The 14,012-nt window shown below is 27.7% G+C and overlaps 1 protein-coding gene across 1 annotated transcript; it reads left to right on the forward strand.

The window, feature by feature from the left end:
* Nucleotides 1–11,480: 11,480 nt before the first annotated feature.
* Nucleotides 11,481–13,694, forward strand: LOC122498940 (probable serine/threonine-protein kinase DDB_G0283337; the record flags this gene model as incomplete). The annotated part of the gene is made up of 5 exons (XM_043606941.1): nt 11,481–11,667; nt 11,834–11,961; nt 12,372–12,533; nt 12,692–13,315; nt 13,559–13,694. Coding segments are annotated over exons 1-5 (1,237 nt in total), but the record flags the coding sequence as incomplete, so codon positions are not given.
* Between the last annotated feature and the right edge of the window lie 318 nt (nt 13,695–14,012).

The raw sequence follows: 14,012 nt of genomic DNA on the forward strand, positions 1-14,012 counted from the left end.
TTTCTACGAACGTTCTACAAAATTTTTTAATTTTTTCTGATATAGTGAACTTACTTTAGACACAAAGCTAAACGCAATCTTGTTGGTAATGGGCGACGAAAGCTAAATTTTTGAAGATGAGGTCCAACAATATTATGAAGTTCTTCAAAATCCCATGGTGTCATTCTGGTCATTTTAACGAATTCCTCTTGATCGTTTTCGGCATAGTATCGAAAAAGTGCTTCGTATGCTCCGAAAAGTTCACGCACAGCATCCTGTATATGGGGTCGGACCCACCAACGACGAACAACAAACCCAAACAATTCATTCAATCTTCGATATTGATAAACAATATTAAAAAACTGCAGCGTTATTAACGTGAATAAGAAGTATAATTCCATATTACTTGCTGTAAATATAAGAAAAAAATTAAACAGATAATTTATTTTGGTTTCATTATCACCAATAATTAGATAATTTTTCTTTATTATTTTCTGAAGTTTGAGAAAAAAGAAAACAAACAAATTTTATTTTTTAAAACAGGAAAAATTTATTTAAATTAAGAACTCAGTGTGTTTACATTTTGCGAAACATTACTAGTAGTTAGAAAATTTTTCTGTTATAAAATAAAATTTGTTTGTTTGTGGAAAAAAGTTTAAAGTTACAGTGTAATTTATATATATATATATATATATACTAGGGGGGCTTCGCCCCCCTGCGCGCTTCGCGCGCCAACCCCCTAACTATTTTTAATATTTATTTTAATTTTTAAAATCATGGTATCTTAATATGATGGCATAGTAATGAGTTAGAGTAAATTATAATAGGAGATATTAAAAAAGATAGCTAATAGAGAATTCTACTTTACGGAAGTGATTATAGTGTCAACTTTTTCAAGTTTGACACTCCTCATAGTAAATTTGATAATTCTTTTTTCTCAGTGTCAAAAGTATTATTGGGCCCCTTTTTACCTGCAGTTGACATAAATGTTGGCGTAATGTAAGGGCCATTAGGGGCTGTCCATAAATTACGTAAGTCATTTTTTGGGTAAATTTGACCCCCTTCCTCCCTCGTAAGATATTTTACATACATTAGCGCCATTTTTCCTATTGTTCGCAAGATCTTGCTGACCCCCCTCCCCCCTAAATGTCTTACGTAATTTATGGACGGACTAAAGATTTCGACGTAAAATAATAGACGTTTGTGGGCTTCATTTTTACCCGTAGGTCAAAACTGACCTTAAAATTGACCTAAATTTTGAGGAAACAGTAGGTCAGAAGGAATTTTCTTGGCAATTTTTGACGTGTAGGTCAAAACTGACCTTAAAATTGACCTAAATTTTAAGAAAATATCAGATCAGAGGGAGATTTCTGGTCAAATTTTAACTTGTAGGAAAAAACTGACATTAAAATTAAAGTACATTTTGAGGACAGAAAAATAATTTTAATAGAATTTTAAAAAAAATATGTCAATTTATAACATCTTTTATTGATTGAAACTTAATATTGAAATTTAGGTCAAACTTCTTTTAACCAATAGGTCGAAAATTCCGTCAAACTTTAATATAAGGGTACGAATTTTTAAAAAAATCCTAATTAATTTGCTTTTTTCATGTATAGGCTAAAAAATATGTCAAATTTGACCTAAATTTTAAGGAAAGGTCAGGTCAGAGGAAGTTTTTTTCGACAATTTTTGCGGTGTAGATGAAAACTGACCTTAAAAATTACCTAATTTTTGAGGGCAGAGGAAATTGTTCGTCAATTTTTTCCGTTAAGGTCAAAACTGCCCTTAAAATTGACCTACATTTTGAAGGTAAAGGGAATTGTTTGTCAATTTTTTACCTGTAGGTTAAAACTGCCCTTCAAATTAACCTAAATTTTGAGAGCAGAGGGAATTGTTTGTTAATTTTTGACCTGCAGATTAAAACTGCCCTTAAAATTGACCTACATTTTGAGGTCAGAGGAAATTATTTGTGAATTTTTGACGTTTAGGTCAAAACTGCCCTTAAAATTGACCTACATTTTGAGGGCAGAGGGAATTGTTTGTCAATTTTTTACCTGTAGGTTAAATCTGCCCTTAAAATTGACATAAATTTTACGGGCAGAGTAAAACGCAATTTTTAACGCTTAGGTCAAAACTGCCCTTAAAATTGAACTAAATTTTGAAAGCAGAGCGATAAGTTTGTCAATTTTTAACTTTAAGTCATAACTACTCTTAAAATTGACTTAAATTTTGAGGGCAGAGGGGTTAGTTTGTTAGTTTTTTACCTGTAGGTTGAATCTGCCCTTAAAATTGACCTAAATTTTGAGTAATTTTGACCTGTAGGTTAAAACTGCCCTTAAATTGACCTGAATTTAGGTCAAATATAACTTGTTTCTGACGATGGACCTACCTTGACAGTGGGCCAACCTTGACTATGTTCCCCCTACTATAAGGGTCCCTTAAAACTTTCTGAAACAGCGGCGGCGGCGATATGATTTTATATTAATAGGGATAGATATATATATATATATATATATATATATATATATATATATATATATATATATATATATAATAAAAAATTACCTTTGACGGAAAAGCTTTTGATAAAAAGCAAACACTATTCACTATATTATAAATAATAACCTGGTTTTCGTTTACGTTATATATTTCACTAAATCCATTAGATTACCGGAATAGCGGAACTGGAACAAATGTCAGAATTTTGTAACAGTTGGCAATCAACGTTCTGACGTCACATCAGCGCGCTTACATTAACGCGCTGAAAGTATAGTTTAGGCTATTGTGGACCTTCCATAAAAAGAAAAACGATTAAAAGTGAGTAGAGAATTTTTACATTGCACCTACACATACAAAACAAATGCCAAAACACATGAATTTTTATATGTTGTCTTTATAAGATTTTTCTCGAAAATACAAAGAATATCCATTTTTTTAATACTGAAATTTATATTTTTTAAAAGAACATATATATTGTATTTGAAAAGTAAAAAGTCATAATAATATATGTATATTTTATAATTTTCTGTATTGGTTTTTATTTAACCTTATTATTAAAACAAATACAAATTTTACTTTTCTTTAAATTCAATTCGTAACACCGATAATTATAAGAATTAGTATTATTTGTTTAAATGAATTTCTAATGTTAACTAAAGTATTTCTTTCGACGAGAAACAAATGTTAAGTTACTTTTCATACTATTTTATGTTTCACTATCTTTATATTTATATTTATTGTTTTCTTATATATTCCTTATTTTGTTTGTTTGTTAAATATTTTCTTTTGATTTACAATATATTCACTTTCGGAAGTTTAAATTCAGACTCGTTACTGACTACACCTCTCCTCGAATTCACAGCAGAAATAATAATTACGTAATGCTCAACCCAATATTTAGTAATTATTAATTAAAGAAACTACAATAGGTACCCGGACTCCATCGGGCGAGCGAATCAAATATAACTAAAACATGTTTTTTGCATTTTTAGGTTAAAATATCTCGAAAACCTGACGTGCAGAGTCTATTTTGAGAATTCAACGCGTGGAAACCCTTCGGAAAAGTATTGTCTGATTCTTCAAAAATAAATTTTGTCGGCCTGTGTTATTATTTGCTTGGTCTTTTTCATATTGAAAACTACGTGTTAAATATTTCCTTCTCTGTGGATAAGGTGATGTAATTTCCGTTGCGTTATTGGACTTATGCTTCGGCATAATAGAAGAAAATAGTTCATTAAAAAAATAAGAGTTACTTACCAAGATTTTTTAAAAATAAATAAATTATAACATATCCAAAAAATATGCCACACAGTACGATATCTTCCTTCCAGTAGTAATTTCCTGTAATATTATTAATTTTACAATTCTTTCATCAGCCATTTTGAATTTAAAAATTGAACTTTATATTCGTACCAGCGGCCCCAAAAACCCCCGAGTGAGTATTTCCATGCCATTTTATCGATTTTTAAAAAATTTTATCCGCCATATTAGATCCGCCATTTAGAATTTTAAAAATTGCACTTTATATTTGTAATCAGCGACCCCAAAAACCACCGAGTAAGTAATTCTATGCAATTTTATCGATTTTCAAAATTTTTACGCCATATTGGATCCGCCATTTAGAATTTTAAAAGTTGCACTTTATATTCGTAATCAGCGACCCCAAAAACCCTCGAGTGAGTAATTCTATGCGATTTTATCGATTTTCAAAAAATTTTAACCGCAATATTGGATCCGCCATTTTGAATGTTTAAATTAAACTTCATATTCGTAATCAGTGACCCCTAAAACCTCTGAGAAGTCATTTTCAGATGTTTTAAATCAAGTTTTGAATATTGATGATGCATTTGCTATTTATCAAGTATTTTGCTTTGATTTTTCTGCCATTTTGGATCCGCCATCTTGCATTTTTAAGTTGTCAAGTACACAGTTCGAAAGTACAACTATTTTTTCCACCTATAGCATACATGAGACCTGCCAAAAAAATTCTTATAGTTGTGAAAAGCGTGTTTCGAAAAAAAATCCTACGATTTTTTCGGTATTTTTTCTATTTTGGGCGCCATATTGGTTTCCCTGATTGTCAAAATGCTTTTTTGACCCTGGATTCTGAAAGAGCGGACCTCAATACCCTCTAGTACTGAAGGGTTCTCAAAAGTCTAATCATTTAGGATAAAATTTCTTACCTTGAACTTCAGTCAAAAATTTTGGACATTTGGGCGTTAATGGGTTAAACATAATTTTTTATATACATATTACTTCTATTATCTCCTAAATAGATTTTTACCGATTTAAATTAACGTACCCTCGATAATGCAACATACATCTGACCGTGATTAAATACATCTGTTCGTGTTAAATACATCTGATTAAATATATATATATGTGACGCTCCACGAGAAAAGGGACCTTAGCTGCAAAAAAATTAATTTTGAGTTATTTATATCATTCCGTACTTTTTGAGTTGCTCTTTCATATACAAAAGGCAAAAATAATTTCTACTTACAGGTTTTTTTGTTATCAATGTTTAAAAATGAACCTGTTGAGTGTTTACACCCGGTTGTTTAGAAAATCAGCCCCTCTACTTTCTAACACAACTACACAGGTTATGTACGTACAACTCATGCGCTTCGTGTAACATGGATAACTATCAATGTGAAGTGAGTAGTGGGACTGACTTTCAATGAAACGTCTTGACCAATCAGAGTGGTTCCACTTTAAATGCCTCTCCTGCAAAATTCGTCTGTAAGTCATAAGGTCCCTTTTCTCGTGGAGCGTCACACATATATATATATATATATATATATATATATATATATATATATATATATATGGGTGATTTGCACGTAACTGTAATATTTGGCGGCGTCACAAAAAAACACATTCAAAATGAAAAATTTTTGCTTGGGTATGAATACATTTCACAGGTATATATAAAACCTATTCGCAACCACAAATACGTACATATGGGTATTATAATTTTTAGTAAATTGCATAATAACCTTCAAAATTTCAGCTCCCTAACGTGTCCATTTTTTAAAATTGTAAGTTAAAATTCAGAAATTTTATTAAAAACGTCAAAACTGGAACCCAGCATTTTTGTAATATGAATTGTGTATATAGGGTAAGTGTACCAATTGCCGAGGGTGTTCCATTTGTCGATGTTACCATGGTAATAACCAAAAAATATTGTCTAAAATGTCTCATTTGTTTGTGGATATAATATTAATATATTTTTTTCACATTTATAGCGCATAAGAAAATTAATATTTATCACTTTTTTCCATTTACAATGTGCTACAATGTTTAAATAAAATTCAAAGTTTGTTTACTCGACAACAGGAACCATCCTCGACAATTGGTACGTTTACCCTAGGTGAACAATTTGTGCATATAATGCATTTTCTAATACTTCTTATAAAATTATAAAATGTAAAATAGTTTTGTCCACAAATTTTTTCAATTTTGTAATAAGATTTTTTTTCCTATAATTTAAGTGTTTACGCCACATTTTAATGGTATCTGAGAATTATAATCTCAAATAAGATCCATTAAAAATAAATATCAATAAAAAAAGTTATAAAATTGGAAGTTCTACACTTAAAAAAAATCGTTTTTGTAAAAATTTGAAGTTCACAAAAAAAGTCTTCAGTACCGTGGTATTACTATTCTTTTAATTTAAACACTCTTTGTTGTAGTTATTATTATTTTTTTGAAGATTACATTAGAAACAAATTATCTACCCAAAGAAAAGATTTATTTTGCACAATTGTTTGATTTAGGTTAGTTTAAATGTCAAATTTCAGCTCCGTGGTGTCACATAAAATAGCCGCTCCGTGGCGCCTGTGGCGTACAGTGTAAAGGTGTCAACCGTTGTCTCATTAAAAAACTTAATATGCGAAAAAACATGCCTTTATTTTTGGCGCTTAATTTAAAATATCTTTCTGTCAACTAATCAGATGCACAGTATTACTGTTGATCGTAATGCTCTTGTTGGTAACCACTTTTCTGAAATTAGTTTTATGCGCTAACTTCATAGTGTTATGCAAATGACATTTTTTGGTTATGTAAATTTGTTGTCATAATTGAAATTTATCAGATGACTATCCACGTCGAAAAGTTCCATGGAAGTACCCCCCTGGAAATTCCGTGGAGCCTCTCCACGGAATTTCCGTTGAGATTCCGTGGAAATTCCACGGAAATTTTGCAAATTTTAATTTTAATATTCTTTCAACATTTCTATCATGATTAGAGTCTAATAATAAGTTTTGTTGCAATTTATTTGCAAAATTCGTATTTTCATCGATATCTAGATGTTTTAAACTAGTTTCGAGGACTTATATCCCTATAAAAAATTGTAAGATGATGTGATACTTACTGTTTGAAGAAAAATTAGTAGAAATAATAATATAATAAATTCAAAAGCAACTTTGAATAGTTTTAAAATTTTGAAATCGATAAATCATGGTGAGTTAATGTTTACTTTTAGTTATTGCATTAAATCAGTATTAAAGAAATTGAAATAGAAAAAATAAAGCCTGATTTTTCTTTCAAATATTTTTTATGTTTATTAAAATTATTCATTTATCTAATATTGAAAAATCATGTAACATGTGCTTTTTTATTTCATGCTTGCCTTCATCAAATACAATATAAATATCTAATATAATAATATTAATAATAGATAATATATAATAACAATATATGATAATAGATAATACAAATTTATAGATAATATAAAAAAGAATTTCTCTATGTTAAATAAAATCATTTAATAAGAAGTATGTTGATACTCACAAATACAAACTAATCTTTAAAATTACAATTCAAACTATTACATTTAAAAAAACAAGAATCTGATTAATAATACTTTTCTTTTATGATTTGAAAATGAAGTTACTTTCTTTCATAATCATTTGGAAATAAGCAGACATAATTTTGAACCCTGAGAACTTTTCCTTTTATAGCAGCAATAGGAATAGCATGCAGACAATACGAATCTCTTATTGGGTGGATAATAGAACTCAAGCTGAAGCCTATCTGTGTTTGTACTATTTCAGATTTTTTATCTGAAGTTGGTAACAACTGTTTAATAATAGCAAAAGAACCATGATTATTAACCACTACAAAACAATGAATTTCACCAAACATTATGCTATTTTGTCCTTCCCAATGAACACAAGAGTTGCATCTTACTTTTTGCCTAGTGTAAATTTTCGAAGTATATATATCATCGTGTAATTTATATCTAGCGTAAATTGTAATCTGTGTTTCCAATAATTGTTGATCACTTAGTGCAGTTGCTATTCTTAATGATCTCTTTTGATCATTTGTTAATGCATATTCTATTTCAGGTCCATGTGGTTGATATTCTGATCCTTTGGCACATTGTTCTTCATTTATTAAATATTTGATTGCCTTGTAAGCATGAATGATTTTAATATTATTAAAAATTTCAATGTCAATTTTATTAGGTCCATGTACGATTTTTAGAAGCTCACCATTTCCATCCTCAAACGAAAAAGCAGACCAAGCCCACAATGGACCCCACATTCTTACATTATCAGGCAGATGTGATAGCTGATGGACATTAAAGGAGCATTTTCTTTTACTGTAAAGGACTTCGAAATCTGAGACAAAAATATTAATTAGTGTCTCAGCATAATCAATTTCTACAGGATCTATTTCTGTTTTTAAAAGTATATGAATAGTCTGTACAAGTAGCAGATAGTGATCGTAAAACTTCTTCAATAATCTATTTTTTAAAACTATCGGCCCGTAGTAAAGAAGAAAAGCTCTAAATTCACTAGCTTTCCAAAATTTTACATATTGAAGACTTCTAGGAGCCCTTGTTACGTTGTCTGGCGGTGTGATTTCTTCTAAAATCTTATTTATTTCTTTTCGAAGTTTCTTCCCGATATAATAATCTTCATCGTGATTAGAAGAATCAAACCACAGGCTGACAAGTAACATTTTCATCACACCTAAGAGAACTGCATGCATGTAGTCGTGAGGGAAACCCTTAGCTGTATCAAAATAAGGTATTTTACTGGCAATAGATCTTCCTTTCACTCCTCTAAAATGATTTAATAATTCTCCGTACATCTCTTTTATTTCAGCCTGCCTGGACATCCTTTCGGCAGTTCTCCGTATAAATTTTGTTGGTTCCATTGGAAATACTCTGTTGTGTCCATTTCCTGTTTTGCAAGTTTCCCCTGGATGTTCGCAACTTGGGCACGGAAACTCACCATTATATAACATTAGATTTTGAATAGACGCTTTAGCAGGGGCATCTAGGGTTGCAATAGGAGCGACAACTTTACTTTTCATTCTACAACCTGATGTTGCTTGTATCCAATTAATTCCATCTGTGTGTAGCTCATTTAACACAGTTGTAAATGGTTCCAAATATGAACTCATAACAGGCTTTTTTATTTTCTTGTTACAGTAGAATAATCCACAAACAAATTGAAAACTTCTACGAAATTTAGGAGCTATGTTTGCAATTTGAGCATGAATTGGCCATAGCTGGCTAGCAGATCCATCAGCAGTCGGAACACCGTCTACGTTCCATATTAAAAAAATATCATATTTATTTAAGGGTACGATACTACGCAATCGATTAAATTCTGATCCATTCACAACATCGTAAATTTTTTTAGGATTCCTTTTAGAACATTCAAGATCATATTCATCGATTAACTTATCAAGACGCCTGACTTCGAATGCATCTCTTAATACAGATGAAATTGAGTACACGAGAAACATCCCTTTAATGTTTAAACTTTCACAGACAGAACATCTTCTAACATTCATTGTTTCAGACCACGGCCCTAAATTTTTAAAGCAGTCATCGCAAACGCGATATTTTATAATTGTATCATTTTGTGAGTTGGGTAACACTTTTTCAATAAGCTTCATAAACATATATTTATTTTTCGGTATTGTGCTTGTCTCGGGTAACAGAAAATGTATTGTTTTTAAAATATCCTCCAAAGCTCTTTTTGTCAATCGATTTTTAATATATAAATTTAAAATTCTTAATAGTGCATCTCCACCGACAACAGCAGAATTTTCAAAAATTGGTTGACTTAGCCAGTCCAAATAATAATTAATATTTTCACAATTATTATCTGAAACAGATTCTTGTTCAAGTGAAATGGAAGACATGGATGAAATTGATAAGTTATGTGATAGTTGAGATGAATTTGAGATTTCTTCGTCATTGTTAATAAATGATCCACCTGAATCAGATAAAGGATCAAAACCCTCTTCATTAGGAGCAATAGAATTTTGGTATTCCAAATCCTACAAATAATAATGTCTATTAGAAGGGAAGACTCAATATATTTTTAATTGAGCTCTCTAAATTTTAATTAGTAAAATTTTACTAATTATGAGTATAATTCTACCTTTCTGCCAATTGATATGACCAGATTTTATTATAGATAATAGTAAAAATAATAATAATAATAATAGTAAAAAATAATTATAGTAAAATAATAATAATAATTATAATAAAAAATGATAATAGTAATATGATAATTATAGTAAAAATTTACTAATTTAATTAGTAAGATAAAGGTTATTTATTAATTTATCAAATAATTTTAAAGGTTATATTGGTTTTTCTTCGTCTATTAATTGGATCAGAAATTTTACAAGAATTTAGTAATTCATTAGTTTAAACTGTATTCATGATTGAATAAGCAAAATTTTTACTAATTTAAATTTAGAAAGTGTTTCAGAAATATTAAATTTTTTTATAAAATATATTATTATTTATATTTATATATCACATTGTTAAAGAAATTATTTTTATTAAGTTAACCAAACATTTAAATTTAATTGAAAGTATTTTTGAGAAAATAATTTTCGAAAGTTTAGGAATAATAAATTACAGATCAAAGCTATTAATAGTATATCAATTCGGAAATTTTGACAAAATATTTATTAGTTTGTATTTTCCTTGAAAATAATAATAAATTATCCAAAAACTTCAAGTCCAAATATTTTTTAACAATAAGCAAAAAGTTATTATCATTTTAAACAGTATTAGAAATTTTCTTGTTAAAATTACCTCAATGTAAGCATTATCATCATCTATTTCTGCTTCTAAGTTAGAATTACTGTCATCAGATGGAAGAAAAGAGACATCACTACTGTGCACACTCGGACGTTGAGTATCAGACGTTGAGTTAAACTACAATTTTTAATACACATTTTTTAATAGTATATATATATATATATATATATATATATATAATATATAATATATATAATATATATATATATATAATCTCATTAGTCTTCTGCATATGCATGATATTTTGAGATTATGTTATATTTTGAGCAATAGAATTTGTTTGGTAAAAGGTACCTCAACGTCACGATGGTAATGATCAAAATCAATTTCTTTCTCAAAATCAGTTGAAATGTGAACACTTAAAAGGCTTGAATCGTCATTGTTTATAATATCTTCAGTTTCTGACATTGAATTATACTAGAAGTGAAATAAATTTTTTTTAATCAATTCAATTTTTTAATAAATATTGAATTAAATTAATGTTGAAAATATTATTATTATTATTATTATTAATAATAATAATAATAATAATAATAATAATTATTATTATTATTAATATTATTATTATTATTTATTTAATTAAATTAATGTTGTGTTTTAAAGTTGTAAAAAAGTTATATTTTTATAATTAAAATTACGTCAATATCATTCTCCAATTCAGTTTCTAAATCACTGATATCACTCAAAGTACTAGAATCATCATTTACGTTCCAATTTTCAGCTTCAGACATTGTGATCGTTGTAACGTTTTAACCAAGTTTTTCAACGAATTTAATTTTTTTCCCATTACAATTTGTTCTTTAAAAACAAAACTTAAAGTCAAATTCACGATGGTTCGTTATATTCGTATCCCTTAGCAACGAAAAAGATAACAAATAAACCATAAACTATCAGGTTATTAAATTGTAAACACAAAATGAGTTGTGAATTACAATATTTAATCGACGCTACTCAAGATGATGGATGGTTTTATATAATTAATAAAACAGCCATTTTAGTAACGGAAATTGATGAAATCGTTGTAGGTGCTAAAGTGCAATTTCTTTATCCAGAAAATGCAACAAAACCTAAAGTGAGAAAAGGAGTCATTTTACAAGAATCAGGTAAATATAATTAATTTTGAATAAAGATATTAATTTTCTATTAAAATAATAAAAATTGCTTTTAAATTTGTATATCCACCTAGCACAATTTTTTTTAAAGTAAAATAATTTTTATAATTTTATAGTAAAATAATACTTTCTAGTTTAAATATTTTTAAAATTTTAGAGAACGAAACTGTCTTACAAAAAGAAATGGACAAAAGATGCCGTGATCTCGAAAAATCCAACAACAAGAAAAATCATAACCAAACCAAAAAAGAACAAGAGAAAAAAAACGTTGAAGCAACAAAAAGAGTAAGGGTTATATTAAAATTCTATTATTTATTTATTTGCTAATAATTATGTACATTAGTTAAAAGTTTTACTATATTATTTTCAAACTAAATAAAAAAAATAAATAAAAATAATAATAAAAAATAATAAATAAATAATATAAATAATAATAAAAATAATAACTAAATAAAGTAAATATAAAAAGCTGATAAATTGATGTATATATGTGTAGAAACTTTAAAATAATATTTAGAGAATTTGACAATTTTAAAATAAAATATGAACAACATTATTAAATTAAATTTAAAATAAATTCATTTTTCTTAATATGTTAAATAATTAGATAAACAATTAGATTTTTAATTTGCATTTTAAGTATTTTTATTATCTCTTATTTAATTGTTTTCTGTATATTTATTTAATAGTCAAAGAAATTGGAGAAAATTAAAACTTCCAATATATTAATGGCCAAAGAATTACATGAGGATATGAATAATTCATTGAAGAAGAAACCTTTGCAATTTGAGGAAATTCTTGACAATGCATTATCTTTAACAGATAAGCTGTTCGATGCTCTTTATCATATGAAAATGGTACCATTGCTTTATTAAATTTTAAACCTAAGAAAGTACTTTCTAATTTAAAAAATGTTACATTAATTAATTGCTTAATACCATCAAAATTGGTTTTTTAAATTATAAAAAAATTGTTGATATATTAATTATAATATATTATACATTTTTTATTGCAGGAGGTTCAAATGGAATATGAATCTGTGCCAAAGGAACATGGAAGTAAAATAAATAGTGAAATGATACAAAATGTGGATGGAAATAATAAGAATGATAATGAGATGCAAGAGGAAGTTATTGATAGAAATTATAATGCAATGTCAAAAATTGATAAGAATGATAATGAGACGCAAAAAAAAGTTATGGATAAAAATGATAATGCAAAGTCAAAAAATGTTCAGAATGATAATAAGATGCAAGATTATAATAAAGATAAAAATGAAGATATGGATTTGGAAAATGAGTTTGAAAATCACATGTTCTTAAGTGAAAATAACGAAAAGTCTAAAGATATTAATGAAAAGATAGGTGATTCTAGAAATAATAAATCAAAATCGAATGAAGATCTTTGCATGGAATTGGAAACAGAGGTTATGACTTCACTGACTATTCCTGATTCACAAGAAATTTTGGATTCATCCGCAGAGGCTGAATCTCTAAAAGAAACTACAGACATTCGTCCTTCTTCATCATCTGACAATCCGTCCTTTTCTCATGAAGTAGGAATTAATAGAAAGGATTCAGTTTCCCCTGAAAGCTTGTGGATGATGAAGTGCAAAGCTTCGGACTGTGATAATGTGACAGTAAGATAACATTAATTATAAAATTAATATAATTAATTAATTTCTAAAATTAAATATTTTTTATTTTGTTCACTTTTTATAAAGAATTTAATCTTATAAGATTATAGAATGAAATGAATTTTTAATTTATACTGTTAGAAAAAAAATATTTTTTGTGTCTATTGCAATTTTTTTAAATTAGTGATGAATTTTTTTCTAAATTAATTAAATTAACTGAATTCTACATAAAATACTTTGATACAGGTTATCGAATTAGTCAACAATAGTGGAGTATATATAAATAAACATGGATTGAAGCGGGCTATAACAAGATCAAATACTTCCACAGTTTTGGCGAGGTCAATTTTAGTTGAACTTTTTAAAAATGATGCTCTTGCAAGTATGAAGCTGAAGCTGGCACCCAGTTATCAGCACTCACTTATTTTTTCAAAATTTTATGTTGGCAATGAAACAAAAGAAAACCATAGCTGAGAAAATCAAACGGTTCTAACAGAATGTATATTCTTCAAAGGTTATACATTAAAAACAATTGAATACAAATCAATAAAAAAAAAATCTAAAAGGATTTTCATTTCTAATGCAGAGAAAAATAATAAAATAAATAAAGAAAAAGCATAATAATCACATATAATTAAAAATAAAATAAAATTAATTAATAATTAATTAATTAAATTTAATTAATTAATTAAATTAATTA

Source organism: Leptopilina heterotoma, unplaced genomic scaffold (genome assembly GCF_015476425.1).
Source record: "Leptopilina heterotoma isolate Lh14 unplaced genomic scaffold, ASM1547642v1 Lhet_1611, whole genome shotgun sequence".
NCBI lineage: Eukaryota > Metazoa > Arthropoda > Insecta > Hymenoptera > Figitidae > Leptopilina > Leptopilina heterotoma.